Below are 20,283 nucleotides of genomic sequence, written 5' to 3'. Positions count from 1 at the left end.
CAGTCCTCCACCAACAGAACTGCTCTGTGAGACTGGACCTCAGTCTCCCTGTGCTGGACATGTCATTTCTTGGCTGCTCTGGCACCTGTAGTGCCTTTCATGCCCAGTGACCTGAGCAGCTCAGCACCTTCCCAGGCTTCAAAGGCCTTGGCAAAGGAGTGCCTGCTGTCACTCACACAGAAAATTTAGTTATCTCTATATTCCTGTGATGATCCCATTGGTTCTCAAAATAAAAGCTGCAGTAAACTCAGCCTGATAACTGGAGCTGGCATCAGATCTAAATCAGGAATGCAAAGGTAAGAAAAAGTGGCAGAGAATAGAAGAAAACACTTTTTTTTTTTTAAGAAGCATTTAATAACATCAAGGAAAAAGCATTAATAACATCAACAAACTGGATAATACAGATTCTCTGAAAGAGGATTGCAGAAGGTATAAGTCCAGTCTACAGTGAGAAACAAAGGTATACAAATGTATAATGACATCCTCAGAGATTTCCAATGACCCCAATAACCAAAGAAACTGAGCAAGAAGCATTTTTACAATGGATAGGAAGGAACAGAGGGATCAAATCAAATGGGAAATGCCTGTTCAAAGTGTTGGAGATCTCAAAACATTACCACCAAAGGGATCAGTAAAATGCAAATTTGATATTGAGCACCAACACAAGATAGTTTGTTGGCAAGGTTCACTCTGCTGCTGACTGGATGGTTAAGACACATTGAGGAAAAAACAAGCAACAAACAAAATCCAGCCAATCAAAGCAGAAATGAAGCAAGAACTGTGTGTGTGCTTGTGTTTAGCTGTGTGACAAAAGAACAGTGATTCAACAAGCATTCACATTGCTTTAGGGATTTGCTTCTCCCCTTGTGCTGCCACTGATTTTTGCTCAACAGTCCTGACAGTAAATTAGAACCAATGCAAAAGCTGAGGATTTATTCAAATCAGGTGGGAATGGGGAATGATTTAAGGATACCAAGTGCCCAGTGGGATTCCTGAGGGGCTGTACTCATCTCACACTGTCTAAACTTGCCTCATTTGTCAGGAGGATTGATACTAGAGTTCTGCTCAGCTTGGGGTGAACAAGGCCTCTGTGACCCAATGCTATTCCTGAGGGAGCTGGACACAGCCTCCAACCCAGCCCTGCACTGGAACAAACACTCAGAGATGTCCTCAGCCTGAGGCGAGGGCAAAATCAAATATCTCTTCCAAACTCTTCCAGTTCAACCTACCAGCCAGCTTGTGGTGCAAAAGGCTTTGGTGGATGCAGAGATGACCTGAAAATTCAAACAATACAGACACCTGGGTGCTGCTGTGGCATTACCAAGTGAAAGCCATGCAGAGGGCATGGGAAGCATTTCAGAGCTGTTCCCACTGTGTCACAGAGAGAATTCAGCTGGTTTCAGTGCTGCTGAGTCAGTCACACACCCTGGGGTGCCTGCTGTCTGCAGCCAAGCCAAGGAGAGGATGGGGGCTCCTGGTGCTGCCTGTGCTGCTCACACAGGCCTGGAGCTGGACAAGAGTCAGGAGAAGGTGTGGATGTGGTGAAGGTACTTTTGTGAAAACAGGACTATTTGGGAATACAAGGGCAGGAGTTCCCATGGAAAATCAGTCTGTGTTGAGCTGGTTGCTGTACATCATGAGTAAGGAGAAGTATGCTGCTGGCAGAGGGGTTTTCTCCCTTGTAGGTGGTTATCGAGGATGTGTGAGCTTTTCTCTGTCAGAAGCCTGTCTCTCTTGCCTAGAAGCTGCAGAAGAAAAAATAATCTGTGAGACCACCAAAGAAACTGGTAGATTCCAGTTAGAATTATAAACAAAATGCCTGCATTTGTGAAGTCCTCCAGGCAACTCCCTTCTCCCATCTGCTACTGGCCACCCCTTGCTCCACAAAAGAGGCAGCTTCAAGGCTCTGCTGTGACCCTGCCCTGCTGCAGTGACCCATCAACTTCTGCCTTAGAGGGGCTCTAGGACACACCTGAATCATCACTGGACGTTGCACCTCAGGGCAGTCATTACTGGTAAATTTTTTACCCCTCACACCAATATATCCATTAATCTATTGATGTAACAACAGTGAGACTGGTTTTGTGCTGCCTTTGCTGGCTGTGCAAGCACTTGTGCAACTCTTCCTGAAACAAATTCAGACTCAGAAATGTAATCCTTTGGCTCTCAGAAAGAAACAACCAGCATCAGGGGATGGACTAGTTCAGTAACTGAGAGGAGGCTCAGCCTCAGGAGCCAAAAACCCTGGAGCCAAGTGGACACAGGATGGAGTGTGCCCCACCTCTCTCCTTTCATATTGGTTTGCAAAACAAACTTCCCTCTTGGATTAATTTAGGGAATTACTCATTCTTAAATTACAGCTGGCTCTGGAGTGGGCAGGGCTGGGAGAGGAAGCCACTCTCCTGAAGGCTCTGTCAGCCCATGCCTGGATGTCCTGTCTGGGGCACATCCCTGCCAGGTAAGCTGCACAACAATGCTGCAGCCTGGGACTGCTCCAAGGAGCAGGATCCCATGGAGGGAAGGCTGAGCCCTGTGATTACTTGGCCCTGCCAGAGCTTCCCCCTTGTTTCAGGAGGAAGAAGTGAGGAAACTCCTCCTATGCTTATTTTTCACACCAAAGCCACAGGATGGGCACTGTCACGGCAGCCACAGGAGGAGAGTTCATCCCAGCTGTCAGCCCAGCAGACATCCTAAGAACTGCAGGAACAACACAATGAAGATGAGATCCCGGATGAAAACCCTTTATTCCTTTTCCCACTTCCAGGTGTGGGACCCACAGGCAGCACACAATTTGTCAGACTGTACCTTGGCGACGCCGCAGCCGCGAGAAATAAAACGTGGCGCCGCATCCTGCACAAATCCCAAGAAACAGGAATGTCAACCAGGTGCCAAGGCTGTTCTTTTTGCTGGTGAGAAATTCAGGATTACCTGCAGAGTAGAAGAAAACAGAGCATCCAAGTGAAGTAAGCAGGAGTGCTAAGCCATGAGCTGCCTCGTAAGCACCACACGAAGGAACTGGCCCCATCTGATAGAGAAGGAACTGATAAATGAGAGATCAAAGGGCCTCTGGCTCATCATATTTTACAGAAATAAACTTTATCAACATTCAAAGCAAATTCTTGTCACCCCTTTGAACATCAATCTTATCCGAAATAACCAACAACAAGTGGTGAGACCCATCCTTGATGAAGTGTTCAAATAGGGAAATCCACTTTGACTGGTTTTTAAAAACCTTTTTGTCCATGACCTAAGGAAGATGACAGGGGTTTCTACTATGAAAGAAATTTGAATATATAAATGTCACCTTCAGTTGACAAATGTCCTCTTAGTCTGGAGGCAAAGTCTCATTTAGCACTTACAGATAAGGTCAGTTCTTGGGAACTTGTTGCACACCCATCATGTACCTCCTTCCCTCAGCACCCCTGTGTCTGTCAGTATGTAATTACAGGAACCTGAGCCTGTGTCCATCTCTGTCCATTTTTTAAGTAGAAGTCTCTGAGACTGGCTGGCTGCAGCATGTGTGGATTCAAATTATGAATGCGACAGGACATCTCCCTGCCCATGTAAAACTCCGTTCACATCAAGCTGTCTGGACAAACCCGTCTCAAAGCAAAAGGCAAACACAAGAAGAGATTAATCGAGAATTCCCTCACCAGGAAGGGCAATTGGCAGTGCAGTGTGTTTTGGATGTGATTTCTGAACGTAGCACTTCAGGTTAGGGTTGTGTTGCCAGGCAATTGCCTCTGCTTCACAGCAAACTTTCTTGTCCTCAGTACTGAAGTTACCTCCTCCATTTTCTGAGAAAGATGAAAGGTAAAAAAAGTTTTGATTATAAATATGGATCATGTAGAAGATCTTCATTGAAGGGCTAAAGATGTTGAAGAGGTTAATAGATTTAAAAAGTGGATCATGTTGCACAAAATGTTGGAGATTGCTATGATTGCTACAAGTTGGAGATGTTTCATTCCCTAACAGTCCAAATCAACCACTACCATTAGATTTCCTTCTCACCAAAGCTGATGAGTTGTTCTGAGAATCAAGAATGAAAATACTTGGAGAAGGTAAGAAAGTTTTCACATGCAGTTAATAACAATACATCTGTAAAAAGCTTATCATTACCTTTATGCAATAAAAAGGTACTAAAATTTTTTTCAAGCTGCCTTTTACCCACAGGAACCACAGAAGAGGAACAAGCAAGTAGCTTGTTGTAAATATCTTGTAGTAGCTGAGTAAATCTCTAAGACCTGGAGAGCATCTCCTACCAACCCTGCACCCCACTGTGCCATTGTAGAGCTTCTTCTTCTTCTTCAAAGAGAATCTGGAAAACTCCCTCCTGCCTTCACCTACACATCCACCCCTTCCCCAGGGAGGGGATACAGGGATCCCTGTCTACAGAATTTCCAGATTTCACTGTGAATGTTTCAGTGTCACCAAAGTTTTACACAGTAGTGACAGCATGCAGATATTTTGCAGTGGTGAGCATAAATACACGAGAGAAATGGTTTCATGGTGGCCAGAAATTAAATACAGGAGGAATGATTAGCCTAAATAAAAGTCTGTTAGATTGGGCTAAATAAAAGCCCTGCAGACTGAGCCACCATGAAGTTTTGCCCTCATAGAGCCACTTGCTCCATGTACTGACAGGTATTTGAATTCCTGATTTTGGCAGTTTTGTGAGGAAGCTGGAAAGATGTTCCTGGGTGCTTATTGAATTGGACAGAAGAGCAGCACAGAGCAGCTCTTGAGGCTGGACCTGGGTGTGCTCTGGCTGAAGCAGGTGGGATTCACACATTGCAACGTGGCACAGAATTTCACCATGGGAATTGCTGTTGCCAAAAACACCCTAAAATAAAAACATATCTTTATAAACCAGAGTAAAGTGTTTATCTGAACCTCTCCTGGTGTAGTTTTAAGCACTGTTTGACCTGAAAGTACTGAATTTACTTTTGTGAATTACTTCATGACTTCTTCTCACAGAAGAAACCCAATCATTCCAGTTTATTCACTCATAAGCCTTGCTGTCTGCCCACAGAACAGTTCAGTTTCCTACCCAGAAATATGGTTTCCATCAGTTAATAACCAGGTTCCCAGCACAGCGTACCTCCAGAATTCAGGATGCCGCACCAGAGTTTTAATGGAGCAGTTTTGTCCCAGATGCCATAAATTCCTTCAAGAGAGGAACTTGCTTGCTGAAAGCAAACCGTGATGTGTGATTTGTTGGTCACCAACTCAACTGCTGGAATAGTATTTGTCTTCTTTGGCATTTCAGCGATTATGCTGAAGTTTTCTAAATTGATACTCCCATCTTCGTCCGTGCATCCTTTACAGTGCTTACAGTAGTGGACTGTCATAATTGTGCTGCCTTGTGTCCCCTTAGCAGGGCCAGCATTGGACACGGCAATACCTAAATCAGAAAAAAAAACAAACAAAGAAAAGAATTTTCCATCAGTTTTCTCCTTGTTAGAGAACAAGACAGGTCTCATCAGAAAAAAAAAAACAAGGAAAAGAATTTTCCATCAGTTTTCTCCCTGGATGTTTACTGTTAGAGAACAAGACAGGTCTTGGTGGACAAGCTCAGTCATGGCTTTGGAGACATTGTCTGCCAATGGGCAAATTTTATACAGTATTGGGACCAGTTCCCAGGATAAATTTTGGGGTAGAAACATGATAGAATTCCCCCACTACTTCCACTGTTTTTTTAACTGGGAACCTGGCAGCCTGGGAGGTGAGTTAAAAGATGTTCTCTTGCTGAGCTCCTCTGTTCTTGTCCTCTTTCCTTCCCAAATTCCTCGGCACAATCCCACCTTGTGTCCCTCCAGCACACTGCCAGATCCCAGGACCACTGAAGCTCAGAGCTGAGCTGCCACACTGCCCACTCTGGGTGCAGTGTCCCAGCTTTCCTCCCTCAGACCCTCCTGGGAAAGAGTCAGTCCTTTGGGAGAGGACTCACCTCATCTGACACCAGACAGATCCAGTCACCCCTCCCAAAAGAGGAGATTGTGGCAGGGCGAACACATCAACCTTGACCCCCTTAATTTCTCACCTTAGAGGTTTTGTTGTCTTGCTTTTAGCTGGGCACAGCTGAATTTATCCTAACAGTTCAGAGGTTTTGAGCTATGGAAGAGCAGGGAAAAGCACCGAGGTCAAACACAGGGACTCACTTGGATGGGGAGCAGCAAGAGCCAGCAGCAGGAAACCCAAGAGCAGGAGGTGAGGAGAGTCCATGGGGCTGCCTGGGGGCCCTCTCCCAGATCCTCCACAGTGTCAGGGCAGGCTCCTCCTCTTCTCCCTGTTGGGAATTAAAGGCAGTGCTTAGCCCCCAGTGTCTCTGTTGTCTTTGTCCAGACAAAAAGAGAACAGCTCACAGACCAAATGTCAGACAGAGCTTCCAGCCCAGGTCACGGGATGGAGCAAGGCAGAGGAACCCTCTCACTGCTCACACAGCTCAGAGGGCCAGACTCTGCAAGGGCCAGACTCACAGCCCTTCCCACCTCTGGCTCAAGCACACAGGAGACACGAGGTCCTTCTGCAGGGAGAGGGAAATCCCTCCTGAGCCTGCTGGGCAGGAGGCTCCACGTCCACGTCCTCCTCCAGGCAGTGACCCTGCACACACCCCTCCACAGGAGCAGCAACTAACAGCTTGATTTGCTGTCAGATTTTCCAAAGTTAAGTTTCCAAGTTCCAAAGTTTTCTCAAGTTATCCAAAACCCCCCAGAAGATTAACTAAGGAAGATGGATTATGCTGACTGAATGTTTCACTTGGCCTAAGACGAAATATTTATTGTCAAGTCGAATTATGTTTTTAATTTAGGAGATCTGATGGGAAATATCTGTTCACATCAAATGAACAAACAAACAATAACTTGGTATTTCCTTTCAAAACATCCTTGGATTTAGTCAGAAGTTAGTTTTCATTTAAATAAAATTCTCACAACTTTGTGATTTATGTTTTATTAAAATACTTGCCAAATAAGAAAAAAATTATAGAAAATTCACCTAACTTTCCTTACCAGCCTAGCTCTGGAAAACACAAACTTTGTTCCTGGGAGCTTTTCATTGAAAGTTTTCATTAAAACAACTTTTTTTTGCTGCCTCTACCTGAGAAGTACCTTGAGGAAATTTCCAAATTAGTTATACGCTAATTCCTAATTGTACATTCAACAGAGGTTAATAAATGCTTATCTCTCCTGGTCTGTGCTGATCTAGACCTGCTGAGAGTTCTACCCCATTTCCCAGAAACAGGTGAACCAGGAGAAACACAATCCAAGGACACGCCCTTCCAGCTTCCAGCAGGTGCTGACCTAATCCTTGAGACCAGCTGCAAAATTTCCTGTGGAATAAAACCTGGGACACCTCAGGCTCTAGACAGCCCTGAGCAGGATGCAAATCCAGGGAATTCTGCACAGAGCTGGGCCCCTGGCACTGCACCCTCCAAGGAGTGATCCATCCTCTTCCACCACCACCTCTGCACCTCATGCACAGAGCTCCTGCTCACCTGGGCAGTCCTGCAAGGATTTCCTCTGCCCCCACCAAGTATTAACAACAATATTTTCTCTTACATAAAAAAATTCATACATAAAAAATCCATACGTAAAAAATTCATCTTCCTCTTCCCATCCATTAAAAAAAATCATCCTGTCTTTTTAATTATTTTCTTTCAGATCATTCATATTTCACACATTCCTTTATCCCATTTCCTCATTTGCAAAGCACAGTTAACAATGCCTGGTCCTCCTACCCTGCAGATGAGCAGAGTTCCAAGGGATTGACATCAATCTTGGAATCTTGGAATCACAGAAATGTGGAAAAGACCCTCGAGTCCAGCTGTTAACATGGCACTGCCAAATCCACCACTTAGATCACGTCCCTAAGTGCCAGCTCTTCTTGTCTTTTAAAAGCCTCCAGAGGATTTGTACCCCAGGGCATGTTTGCTGCACAGAACAGCTGCAGCACATCTGGCAGAGTTATTTGCCCAGAGGTTAAGATTTGGGTTTTCCCAGGACTTTTCAGCATGAGGTCTGTGTCTTGTATCCTCATTTGTTTGGTCCTCTCTTGTGTAGTCTTCTTGCCCTTCTCCTCATTCTGGTCAAAGGACATGTCCCTTCCTCTTCTCTCTGGTGACATTCCCTCCTTCTCCCCCTCTTCTCTTCAGTTTCAACAGCCAGAACAGCATCCACCAAACCTTTGTTCACCCCAACTGATCTGTCTTAAAATCTGGAAATTCTCCAGCTGCCTTGGCCAGCTCCTGCCATCAGTATTAAACTTACTTCAATAAAACACTCAAATCTAAAGTGAAACACATTATTTGGACAGACAAAATATTTTCCATCCAGTTTTTTTTCCCCACTTGTTTCCCTTTCTTTTTCAAAGTAATACAAACTTTCACTTGTCAGAGCTTCTGAAGTTTTCTGCAGAGCTGTAACAAAGCAAAGCCAGACCCTAAAACAGATCAGGAACAAGCAGTAGGTGAATAAAGGAACAAACAGGAGGAGGTGGAGTTCCTTCAGCAAACACCAGCACTCACACCCAGCTTCCCCCCAGGGCAGACCTGACCCACAAACCAGCTCACCTGGGATCACCAGCAGGAGAAAGCGGATTTAACAGGACCTAACAAGGTCCTTGGGTATTGGTTTTGAAAGGATCTATTTGAGGGAACATCTGAAACTCTCAGGCTTTTCCTTCTCCCTGCAGCATCATAACAAACACAAGACAATAAATAACTGCAATGTTTGCCAAGAGAAGGACAAAATTCAGTCTCCAGTGCAATAATAGCACTTTCAGCAGAGCAAAGGTTCTCTCTTAAAATCAGTTAAAATCTGATGACCTGGAATTCTCTGACCCATGTTTCCTCCTACTCCAGCACAAGTTAAACCAGGTCACTGCCTCTCCAGTGTGTGTCCTCAGGCACTCTGCCTCTGGCACAGCTGAGTGGGGACCCCAAAGTGACCAAAGCAGGGTCCCCCCAACACCCCCAGGAGCCAGCAGAGCAGAGCTGCTGCCCCAGGGTTCACATGCTAACATTCCCTAACAGGGGTAACATCCCCTCTCCACACAAACAAAATCCAGCTGCAAACTCTGCATTTTCTCACCCCTCTTCCAGCCACATACCCTGGGCTCTAGAGATTCAGGAGCAATTTAGTCTGTAGGCTTTATGGTCAGAACCAGCTTGGTGGAACAAGACACCACAATCTCTAAAATATTTATTTGGATTCCTAAGGGTCCTGTGGGGAAGGCTTAAGTTGCAGTCAGTTTGGAGAAAATACTACTATTAAAGGAAGTAAGGCAGCCACAGAATAAAACTCAAGGAACTTCAGAAGATCCTACAGATTTTATTCTCTACTCTAAGTTCTTTCCCAGAAAAGGAGAAGTATTTGCATAATATCATTTTGGTATCACTTTCCTTATCATGTTTCCCTCACTGGTCTGTTATCAACAAGCCTTAGCAATAAAGACAAACAAACAAAACAATACAAAATCATGTGAGGAAATAAAGCAGCTCTTTCCTGAGTGAGTGCATGACTGCAGTTTGTATCCACAGCTCCAACAAGCCATTGGAGAGAGAGCAACCTGAGAAATCTCTGCAAAAATCCTAAGTGTAAAGCACATTTTGGCTTTCCTCCACCTGCTCTGAAAAAAATTTTCCACAGCATTATAAAACATTGATAACCTTTTTTTTACTGCCTGCAGTAGGTTAAGTAGAATGAAGTGTTTCCCTGGTTAACTTCTTCCACTTTAAAACCACTAATGCTTTGTATTTTGGTTCTGTTTTGTTTCATTCTGAACCCAGAGCTGTCAGGCTGGATTGTTCATTAGTCAGGCTGGACTTGGGAAAATGCACAATCAGCTCCTTGAAAAGGAGAAGAGCTGCAGAGATTTCTCCTGCAACCCTTCTGACAAATTCTCCCTTATTTGCAAACATGACAGGATGGAACTTTTGGAAAAGAAGACATTAGCAAGACATGCTAAGGAGCTCTTAGGAAAAAAAAGGTTAATGGTTTTAGGAAAATTATTCAGGAATTACATGAACAGGAAAATGCTGTCAATACATTTATTCTATTATTTCTGAGTTTATATAAATGCACCAAGAGGAAGCTGTTGCGTTTCTGCATTCCCACAATCAGTGTGAGTTCACACAGAGCTCTCTGCAAGTTGCCAGTCTGGGCTACAGATGTGGTGTTAATTGGTCACAAAGCTCACCAGCACCAGCAATAAATGTTCTTCCCTATGCAGAAAATGTGCAGCACGCTGAGAATGTCCCCCCTGCCACAGACATTTCAGTGCCTCTTTCTGAATGGCTACTTCAAAACAAGAAAGCAAGAATTTGTAAGAGAACAGGGTGGGAGACAGGACCCTCTAAAGAAGAAGAGAGGACCCTGTAAAGAAGACAGTACCTCAGAAGCTCTTTGTGTCCAAGGAAGCCTTCATGCCTCTTCCCTTCTCCAAGTGCCTGTGCAGCCTCGCCAGATCCCAATTCATTCAGCTCCTCTTCCACAGAAAATGCAAAGTCAATGGGATCTCAGAAAAAAAAAAAAAAAAGCCATTTCACTGGCTCCACCCTCTGTAAGCAACCATGGCACAAGAAACCGCATTTTCCAAAACTGCATTTTCACTTTCGGTTCAGAAGTACGGATTAGGGTGTACAGAGCATTGGAAACCAGGTAAGTCCATGCTGCTCTGAGTGCAGGATCTGCTGGAACTTGCAGGAACTGCTGGAATTTCAGGAAATGCTGGATTTTCAGGAAATGCTAGAATTGCAGTAACTGCTGGAATTGCAGGAACTGCTGGAACTGCAGAAACTTATAGCTGTATCTAAGAGCAGCAATGCTATCTCCCAGTTCACAGTTTGCTCTTGCACCACACCACTCTTTTATTGCACTTTGTCCCTTTTATAATCACATGATCCACAAGCCAGAAAGTCCAGACAAGGAGTTTCTGCTTGCAAATTTTGCTCTGGGAGAAAAGGAGTGTTTCTGGAAGGATTCATGTGTTTGGTTTGTGCTGAGCACTGCGGTACCTGTGCCCTTGTAGTGGAAGACGTGGAGGCTGACCCTTAGGGAAACCGTTTCTGCTTGCAAATTTTGCTCTGGGAGAAAAGGAGTGTTTCTGGAAGGATTCATGTGTTTGGTTTGTGCTGAGCACGCAGCACCTGTGCCCTTGTAGTGGAAAACGTGGAGGCTGACCCTTAGGGAAACTCAGTTTCAGGGATTTATTTAGCAGACATCATACAGAACTGATCAGCCTTCAATTTGATCACTGTGCTGCACGCCCACACTGCCCCTCCAGTGAATTTGGGCTTTGCTCTCACAGTCCCAGCTCAGGGCAGCAGCTGTGTGTTAAAAAAAATGCTCCAAAACTGGGACATTTGTCTATAATTTCACTCATGTTTCAGGCTCAGGACATTAAACTGGAGACATTTCCTCAAAGTGAAACCCAAACCACCACTACAACAAACACAGCCAAAACCAAACAAGCCAACAACACAACACAAAACCCACAACAAAACCCCTTGTTTCCCTTATCCTGTGCCCTTGTTACCCTGCCCTGGCCCAGAAGAATCACCTCCAGCATCCAGATGAGGTTTCTGCATCTCTGGAGAAGTTGAATACTGGCAAAGGTAACTCATGAAGTGGGTAATCATTAGCAGGAATGACCCCCACAAGGTGATGCAGTCACTCTTGCACTGAGCCCCAGGTCTGCAGTTTTTTTTCCCTCCAGTGCCCTGCCCTGGCACTCAGCACAGTCTGGCAGTGGCTCCACAGCAGAGTCATGCTCCAAACAAACATGTGCCAGTCCCAACCTGTCCCCAGTGCCACCTGACACCAAATTCACACCCTGGAACAACCCATGACAGCAGAGTCTCGCTGGGTGCCGGGCTGGGCTGAGCTGCTCAGCCAGGACTGCCTGAGTATGTTGAAACATGGCATGTGAACCACCACAAGGAAACAAGCTGCAGTTGTGAAATGTAGCAGAAAAACCACAATTTTGGGGGGTTTTGAGGCTCCCAGAAGATTGCTAGGTTGGAGGAATTGCAGCTGTTCTAGTGCAAGCTGGCACCCCTGAAGATAGGAATATTCTGGGAATATGACTCAAAATTTTAATTTTTCTGTTGTCTTGATTCATTGTCACAGAAAGGGTTAGTCTCCAAGAACAGGATTTGTAATATCAACCCACACAAGAGTTTTTTCATATTCACCTCTTCCTCAGAGATACAACATTGAGTCCCTCTGGCTCTGCCATAATGTGATTTTTCCATTTTCAGTGTTCCCTCTGAGTGATACAAAATTCCTCAAACATCTGCTTTCTGCAAGCATAGGGCAGAAATTCAGAGGTAACATAGGCTGCATAATTTAGAATTATCAGGAACAGGCAAAGATCATCTGTACCCAAAAACTGCTTGGAGAAGTTTTAGTTTGTACAGAGTTGCACTGCATCCTTTGACTATAAACTGTGTGATAAATAGAAAAAAATTACTAGTAATTCATATCTTCAGTAAGGAGCTCCTCCTTCTTTTTAATTAAATTGTATTTATATTGCAATAATCCCACAAACTCCACTCCTGAACAAGGCTCCATTTTGACTTCCAAAAGAGAGAACCTCCAACAAGAACTTTCTCCTATGGCCAAGGAATTTTATACTTTGATCCATCCTGACAGCACAAAATCCCTTCTAGTTGAATCCAGAATTATCAACCCAGAATACCAATGTTAACTTCAACCAGAATTTTACCCAGAAACTCATCATGACAAATGAACCAGGAGACATGAAAGTCAAATACTATGAACATAGAGCAATCTCAGTTTCTCATATCTACATTCATGATTACAAGAAGTGTTTTGGGCTTCTATTCCTTTTTGTTTCAAGGAACTGTAATATCTTGTGTATCTTATTTCATATTCTGGGAAATTGAAAGTAATAAGGCAGCAGAAAGATCTTTCCCAGGTCTCAGCATTAAGAGTTTTTGTCTCATTAGCCCGTTGGTCTCAGTGTACTTTGTCCTTGATTTTGGCTTCCAAATCTCACTTATCTCCATTTTAATGGTAAGAATTCCCCTGCTAATCTGGTACGTTAAGAAAATAGAGCATGAGGTAATTTAAGGTTGGAACATAAAAAGGGAAACCCCAATGGTTTGTAACAGCCATTTTTGGGTCATAGAACGTTCTTTTATTGCCGAGCCATTCATCAGACAGGCGCCACAAGAAAAGATAAAGGTGTTTTCTGATATTGGTTAAAAGGTTACCCTACCTTTTAATCTGAGCATACACATTCAGCTTTGCTCAGAAGTGTGAGAAGAGAAGTTACTGTGAAAAACCCTGTCTCTTACTTTGGCACCTGTGAATTACTGCAGAAGAAATCAACAGCTACCCAAGATGTTGCAGGCAGAAAGAGCTTGTGCTAAGCCCCCATGGACACCTCATGAGGAAGTCTCCTCTTCCAGGAACTGCCCTGGAGGCAGAAGAGTGACCAAGGGCAGGAATGAGAAGAGATTAACTTCTTAACCCCAAGGATAGATGGACTGCAGACAATTCTGATCTTTTGCTTAGAATCATTGAGGTTGGGATGGATGGATGGATGGATGGATGGATGGATGGATGGATGGATGGATGGATGGACGGATGGAGCAAATTAAGGTGATGTTGAACATCTCAAGGCCCAACCCAGCAGCTGCCCACCAGGCCTGTGCTGTGGCACACAGAGCAGGAGCTTGTGCCAGGCCCAGCAGCTGTGTATCCACCTAAAACTCCCTCATTCAGTCACTGCAGGATGATCCAATCACCTTCCCAAGTATTAGGCATCTTCTTCTATGATTTTTTTAAAAAATTTAAATGGTGGGACAATTATTTTGAAGCCTGCCAAGAAGCTGCTGTTCCTACAAGATCAGATCATGTCCTATTTGTTCTTGTGCTCTGTTTCACTGTTGGCCTGTTTAGTGCTGCAGATATTGGCTGAATAACCCTGAAACAGTAATCTTGTCTGGTGAGACAGCAAGTGTGAATAAAGCACTTTTCTTCCTTCCATAGCTGAGTCTTGGGTTTGTTTTTTTTTCCAAACTACAATACCAGAGTTTGGAAAATTCCTGTATGGAATGCAACTAACAATTGTCTTGCAAGAAATACACATTGACAGCTCCAGGGGCTGGAGCACAAGCTGGAAATGAGCTTCCTCTAAAAGACAGAGCATTTCCTAGAACACTCTCTTCCGAGTGCCAAACCAGAACTGGTTGTGACCTTCTGACCTCAGAATGCTTTGATGCCTTTTTAGGAGAAACAGCCCCCATTTCCAAGCATTGTGCACCCACTGTGTGTCCAAGGGAGCTGGTTCTGACTGCTGTGGCACAGTCAGTACCCAGCAGCATCCCAGAGATCAGAACACACAGAAGCAGAGATCCAAAACCCCTCTGGTTTTGCAGACACAATCTGAGATCAGCTGAGTTGTCAGAGCAGGTGCTAATAATGCCAAGGTTTGGGGGTTGATACCAAATGGGCTATTCACTTAAGAGACCCTTCCAACTCAGACTATTCTGTGATTCTGTGAACCAACAGTATCTTGGACAAAGCAGTTCCATCACAGTTCAACACAAGATCCAAAGGCTTCCGTGATAGGAAATGAAAACAACTTATCAGAATAAGTTGTTTACTTACTGCATCATACCAAAGCCAGCTGTTATAACTATTCTTTTAATAAAGGAGAAGAAGGATCATCAAAGAGCAAGCTGTAAATTAAATCCAGGATGGGACACACATTTTCTTTGACTATCCCTGAAAACAAAAACCATGGTGACCTTAACAAATCTTTGTTTCCCTACAGTTAAAGAGGACATAAGGAAATTTATATTCTTTTGAAATGCCAGGTGTTTGAGCCCATGAGACAAAGCAAACAAGTAATGTAGTAGTTGCTTTCCAAATCTCACCTACCTGCAGAACCTCCATTTATCTGTTTGCCAGGGACTCCCTTGCTAATCATATGCACAGAGTAATTTATGGCTGAAATATAACTAGGGCCACAAATTTTTATGGCAATGAAGGAAGTATTACAGAAGTGATTTTTATCATTCAAATTATCAAATGATTCACTCAACAGATACCTGTGTACCACCACCAGCTGCTCCCACAAGGAAGCTGTTGTCAGGCATGGTTATCCCAGATGCAGGAGGTGCAGTTCCCTGAGGTTTATGCATCACCAGAGCAGCAATTTGGCTGCAGAGTTCAGAGCTCTTAGAAGTTCCAGCCAACACCAGGACATTTGGCTGCCATTACACTCATGTGCCAGGCTCAGGACATCGAAGACAGAATGGTTGAGACCCCGGGTAATCATCACACCCAGAGCTGAATTAACATCACTCCCCAGTACATTCTCACATCTACTTCCCCCCACCTAGCCTGGGCTTTACTCCAGGTGCTGCTCCCTAACATTCCTAGAGGTTTTGGCTCAGACTTTTCTACTTTCTACCCCATCCCCTTTCCCTTCAGATCACAAACCAGCTGAGCACGACCCAAAGGCAGATGGAGGAAACTGCCTACTGCAAAAGGATGCTGGACAATTATAAACTTTCTAGGATAGCTGTTGAGTTTTTTATTTCTTTCTGCCAGGATGGAATTTCTTGTTTGGATTCAGATGTTTATTAGTTCTTATCTCTGTTACAGTCTCACAAACCCTGAGTTCTACAGCACTTCACTCTAACAAACTAAAAATGGAGCCCCATCTCTCTGTCTACAAGGCCTTTTATGGATAAACTGTCTAATTAAGAAATGACACCTCAATTATTTTTACTTTTAACCCAATAACCAACCCTGATGGTCCACAATGGGGACTTTTTAAATCCAATTACACAAAACCACCCAAACCCATGGAGAAGAAGGTGAAGAAGAATGAGAAGAAGAAAGAGAAGGAGAATGAGAAGAAGAAGGTGAAGAAGGACCAGCCTCCACCCTAAAACCTCCATCTTGCTTTATAGATATTACTATATTCTGAACATTTAGAGTTTAAGTTTTCCACTCTGTGGCATTACACACTTCTATTCAAACTCCACACCCACAGTCCCAGTTCTATCATTCCATTTTGGAAGCTTCTCCACAGCCTCAGGTCAATGCAGTGTTCTCTTGTTCTCTTTCTGTCAGCACAGAAAGTCTGAAATTCTCTGCAGAAACTCATGGATAGGCAGAGCACACTGCATCCTCCCCAGCCCCCTCCTGCCAGGGATCCCCACTGTGTGGCAGATGTGGTACCAGGGTTTCTGACTGACAGACAAACCCTTCTCTAAGTTTCCTTTAAGGTAACAGCTTGATGTTCTTATAAATGTTCTTCAGTGGTGACATAAATGTATAAATTTTAATGGATCATCTCCCTGCCCTTTCCCCTAACCCTTAGAAAAGCTGTGGTTTAACATCTCCTAAACCCCAGTGGCATGTTGAGACATATAGTGAGCTGTAAAACACCTTCTCAGCTCAAAAACTGGTGTTGTATTAAAATTTTCAGCTGCCAGCACTCTGACTTCTTTATAACAACACAATGACATGCCTTGTCATGCATTAACTAATCATCTACAGTCTTAAACTATGCCAAGGGAAATATAGGTGGGATATTAGGAATTTTTTTATATCTATAAAGGGTGATAACGTGCCAGGGAGATAGTGGAGTTGCCATCCCTGGATGTGTTTTTAAAAAGATTGGATGTGGCACTCTGTGCCATGGTTTAGTTGAGGTGTTGGGGCTGGGTTGGACTCGATGATCTTGAAGGTCTCTTCCAACCCAGTGATTCTGTGTGTGTGATCTTAAGACTTTAAAAAGAGTCCTCTGAGCAGCCCATAAAAGGAGACACAGAGCTTCTTTCAAAATCATCTAAAAGAAATTTGATATTTGCTGGCCATCTTGTCCTAAGACACAGGGATGTGTAGAGGGGACCTAATGCCCTTTGGGATAATTTACTCCTACTTGTGGATTTGCCCTACAGTCAGCAAGTTCACAAGGCTTTATGCACTGGAGCCCAAAGCAGCCATCCTGCAGTGCAGTCAGACAGACTCATGGACAGACACACAGACAGAGAGGCAGCCTACCCACGGGCTCATTGGAAATCACAAGTCCAAGGCCAGAAGCAGGAGTGACACCATGCCAGGCAGAGGTGGCACCCAGCTGCTGATAAATGGCACCACTGGGGGGTCCCAGCCCAGCCCTCTGACTCCCTTGGGGCCAAGGAGCTCCAGAAAAGAACAAAAAACCAATTAATTTTCTCTTCCTCTTCAAGCACTCCAGTTGTTTTTCTTCTCAGTGTTTGTTTTCTGTTGCAACATAAGCACAAGTTTATCTTTGAGTTTATGGCTGCAGAGAGATTTACAGCCTGGGACATTGCCACATCATCTGATTGTGAGGACACAGCTCTCTCCTCGTGCCCAGCACCAGGAGCTGTGTCTTGGCCATCCTGACTCACCCCTTTCCAACACACCCTGCCCACTCAATTCTGTGACTTTATTTCCAAGCCCAGCCTTGTTCCTACCTCTATGAATCTGCTTGCTCTGACAAGAGGAAAATTTAATCTCTCTTACTTTTTCTTAGAGCCTGTGACAGTCAAGAGCCTAATTTGAGCATTCCTTGGAAAAGTCACTACTGGGGAATATTTGCAACCAGCCTCATCCTCCTTCATCTCTTTGTTGTATTCTGAACTGCCTAGACATGGTTTAGTGCAGAGTACATGGTGCTCTCCTTGCTTTACTACTGGGTGTGATAGATGCAGCCACAACAAAGCTGAACCCCAGCCAGCTAATTCAGAAAAGATCCAAATACAAGTGTGTTGCTGCCATGCCCTGCCCCAGCTCATAAAAACTGCTGATGTAGTGATGTCTCACACAAAAACGGCCTAGAGGTAACTTTTAAATCTCTGGGAAAGTTGGGGTTGCACATTTGGGACCAGAATCGAAAGCACTTCCAGCTTGAAGTGAATTTCTGGGAGAAAGAGCAATGAACAAATCCTTTCGGTTCTTCAAAGCAGAGGCCTCTACAGTGTGGGACAGGGTGGGGCAGCTCTGAAAGACTGATACCCAACTTTAGATTTAGCTGTTTTGAGAACCCCATCAGCTGGCTCTGTAGGGGACTGGATCTCACCAAAAGATTCCCAGGTCTGAGAAAACAGTGCTGCAGTCCTTCCAACCCCAGCACAAAGGGATCCATTCACCTCCTGCCAGCTAAAAATCACTGCTTTTCTGCACATCCCTGCCCTGCCACAGGCCAAGCAAACACAGTGCTGCCTGTAGCAGCAGGATGGGGTCTTCCTTTTGCAAGGGGAAATATGCAAGAAGGGCAAAATCAGCTTTAAGATGTCAAGTTTTCCCCATTTGTCTTTCATCAGGAAAAGGACGTGACTCAGAAGAGGAACAGCAGCAGCTCTGCTGGCTCCCAGGCCACATATTTCAGTCTTATTCCCTTCCTCCAGTCCAGACCCTGGAAAAACCAGCTACAAGTTCCCTTGGGACCATTTATTGGACACTGAAGAATTGTAGACTGGGAAATTTGTATGTTTGTTTGTGGTTGTATGTCCTTTTTTGAGTCTGCAACACCCAAGAGGCCTGCAAGCCTAAAAGCCAAGATCACCCAGCAGCACATCCCAGCTCCAGGTGGTCACTCAGTGGGATCTGGAGCATCCAGCCCCTCCTGAATTCCAGTTTATCCTCTGCTAAAGCAAAACCAGCTTTGGGATTCAGAGGGGAAAGCTGCCACCAGGAAAGCTGCTCCTGGGTCAGCGTGCCTGACAGGTACCTCACTGCCTCCTCAGCCACCTTCTTTCTAGAAGCCAAGCAACTTGTTCACATCCATGTCTCCATCTCTAGGATGCAGGTTCTGTGGATTTGGGCATTCCTGTCTCAAAACAGAACCAAAGGAATTGCAGAGCATGTCTACTGATGCAGACACAAGCAGTTGTGTTATTGCCCTAAAGCAAAGAGCACATCTGGAAACTCAGATGACAATGAATGACTTACCTGACGTGTTCCCTGGTGTCTCAGGGCAGCTCATATGCCCTCTGAGGAACTTAAATCCAGGGCTTGCCCAGAGAATAACAAAATCCAAAAGGCAACAAAAACATGGTAGGAGACACCTTTCCCAGACACATTTGGTACAATCTAGGGAGCAGATTGCTCGCTGAGGGGAGGGAGCACTGCTCAAACAGCAAACCAGGAAAACCAGCTCAGGACCCCATACAGAGTGTTAATCTGGCTGTCTCTGATATTCAGTCCTAGTCCCAGCACTGCAGGTCTCCCATCAACAGCTCAGAAGCCAAAGCCATACCCCCAGCAGTTCAGTGTGAAGCTGTTAAACCATTTCTCCCCACACAAAACCCAGGAGTTTTTACACCCTTGCTCCCTTGCAGGTGTCCTACTGCAGGCTAGCAAAAAGCCAAGCGTGCTGCTCAGCAGCACCAGGCAAACCTGCCAGTGGGAATTAAAGCCTGCAAAATGAAGCAGGAGCAGTAGAAGGCGATCACAGCACCACAGACAGCAGAGAAGAAGTTTGCAAGATCTCATGAGGGTGAAGCAGACTGTTCACATGCTACAGTCTACTGCCCTGTGCAAAACCAGAGAAGAATATACACAGATGGTCAGGGTAGAGGGAAAAGAAATCAACAGTGAAAGTTACCTCCTTGAGTATTCTTCCTTGTATGACTCAGGCTCTGCGTGTAACTCTGCTGTCCTTACTTCAGCCATTTATAACAAGGTTGATGTGTGATGCAGATGTTGATCTTGAAGGAAATTATTTCAGCCCTGGCATGAGAGACCAGGGAATTTACATCTATTTCCTATCTCACATGAGAACTCTGTGACATAGGGGGCTTTCAAACTGGCCTGAGATAAGATTAATGTTTGCAGCTGGAAAGGAAGAACCAGTGTTTCACTTTTCAAGTGTGTGTTCCAAAGGTTAAACATACCTTTGGGGTTTAATGCTATCAGCACCTGACACCTTCACATCACTGGGCCTGTCTTGTGCTCCCCTACTGGACAGATTACACTGGACCAGGAATATGGAGATTTCTAACCCTTTTTCCTTCTCTAAAAGGAGAAGGCCTGTGATTTTATTATATTTCCTGCACATTGAGGAGATAGAAGGTGTCAACCTCGCTGCAGGGAAAGGCCTTTGGGGGCTGTTGCAGATGGGGATCAGATGAGGACCACCCAACAATGCAGGGCAGTTGTGAGTTCTCTGCAGTGCAGTTCCCTACAGACACTCTGCAGCAAGGCTCATTGGTTCCACTGCTTGAGGCAAGGCAATAAAATCAAGAGGAAATTCCCCTTGCAGCTTTGT

General features: G+C 44.7%; 1 protein-coding gene across 4 annotated transcripts; it reads right to left on the bottom strand.

Annotated features, from left to right (window-relative positions):
* Window positions 1-348: 348 nt before the first annotated feature.
* LOC120505664 lies at window positions 349-19,639 on the bottom strand. 4 transcript variants are annotated; one of them, XM_039716417.1, is made up of 7 exons: window positions 19,621-19,639; window positions 10,392-10,515; window positions 6,162-6,289; window positions 5,102-5,404; window positions 3,654-3,797; window positions 2,806-2,928; window positions 349-1,745 (listed from the first exon to the last, which is right to left on the bottom strand). In XM_039716417.1, exons 3-7 carry the CDS (start codon window positions 6,223-6,225, stop codon window positions 1,690-1,692), a joined length of 690 nt encoding a protein of 229 aa, XP_039572351.1. In that variant the 5' UTR covers window positions 6,226-6,289; window positions 10,392-10,515; window positions 19,621-19,639; the 3' UTR covers window positions 349-1,689. The 4 variants fall into 4 exon arrangements, with proteins under 4 accessions (XP_039572351.1, XP_039572347.1, XP_039572350.1 ...); XM_039716413.1 differs by lacking the exon at window positions 19,621-19,639 and adding an exon at window positions 11,560-11,713; XM_039716416.1 differs by lacking the exon at window positions 19,621-19,639 and adding an exon at window positions 11,536-11,688.
* Window positions 19,640-20,283: the final 644 nt, after the last annotated feature.

The sequence above is a fragment of the Passer montanus genome, unplaced genomic scaffold, assembly GCF_014805655.1.
Source record: "Passer montanus isolate IOZ18808 unplaced genomic scaffold, ASM1480565v1 scaffold35, whole genome shotgun sequence".
Lineage (NCBI taxonomy): Eukaryota > Metazoa > Chordata > Aves > Passeriformes > Passeridae > Passer > Passer montanus.
This window is presented reverse-complemented; position numbering and strand designations above follow the sequence as displayed.

Excerpts from the sequence above, each read along its gene's own strand:
- LOC120505664 (XM_039716417.1), bottom strand. The coding sequence starts at position 6,225 with ATGGACTCTCCTCACCTCCTGCTCTTGGGTTTCCTGCTGCTGGCTCTT. Across the intron at positions 3,798-5,101 it reads CGGCATCCTGAATTCTGGAG|AAAATGGAGGAGGTAACTTC; the intron begins GTACGCTGTGCT and ends CATCTTTCTCAG. Across the intron at positions 1,746-2,805 it reads GCGGCTGCGGCGTCGCCAAG|CTTCTAGGCAAGAGAGACAG; the intron begins GTACAGTCTGAC and ends TTTCTTCTGCAG.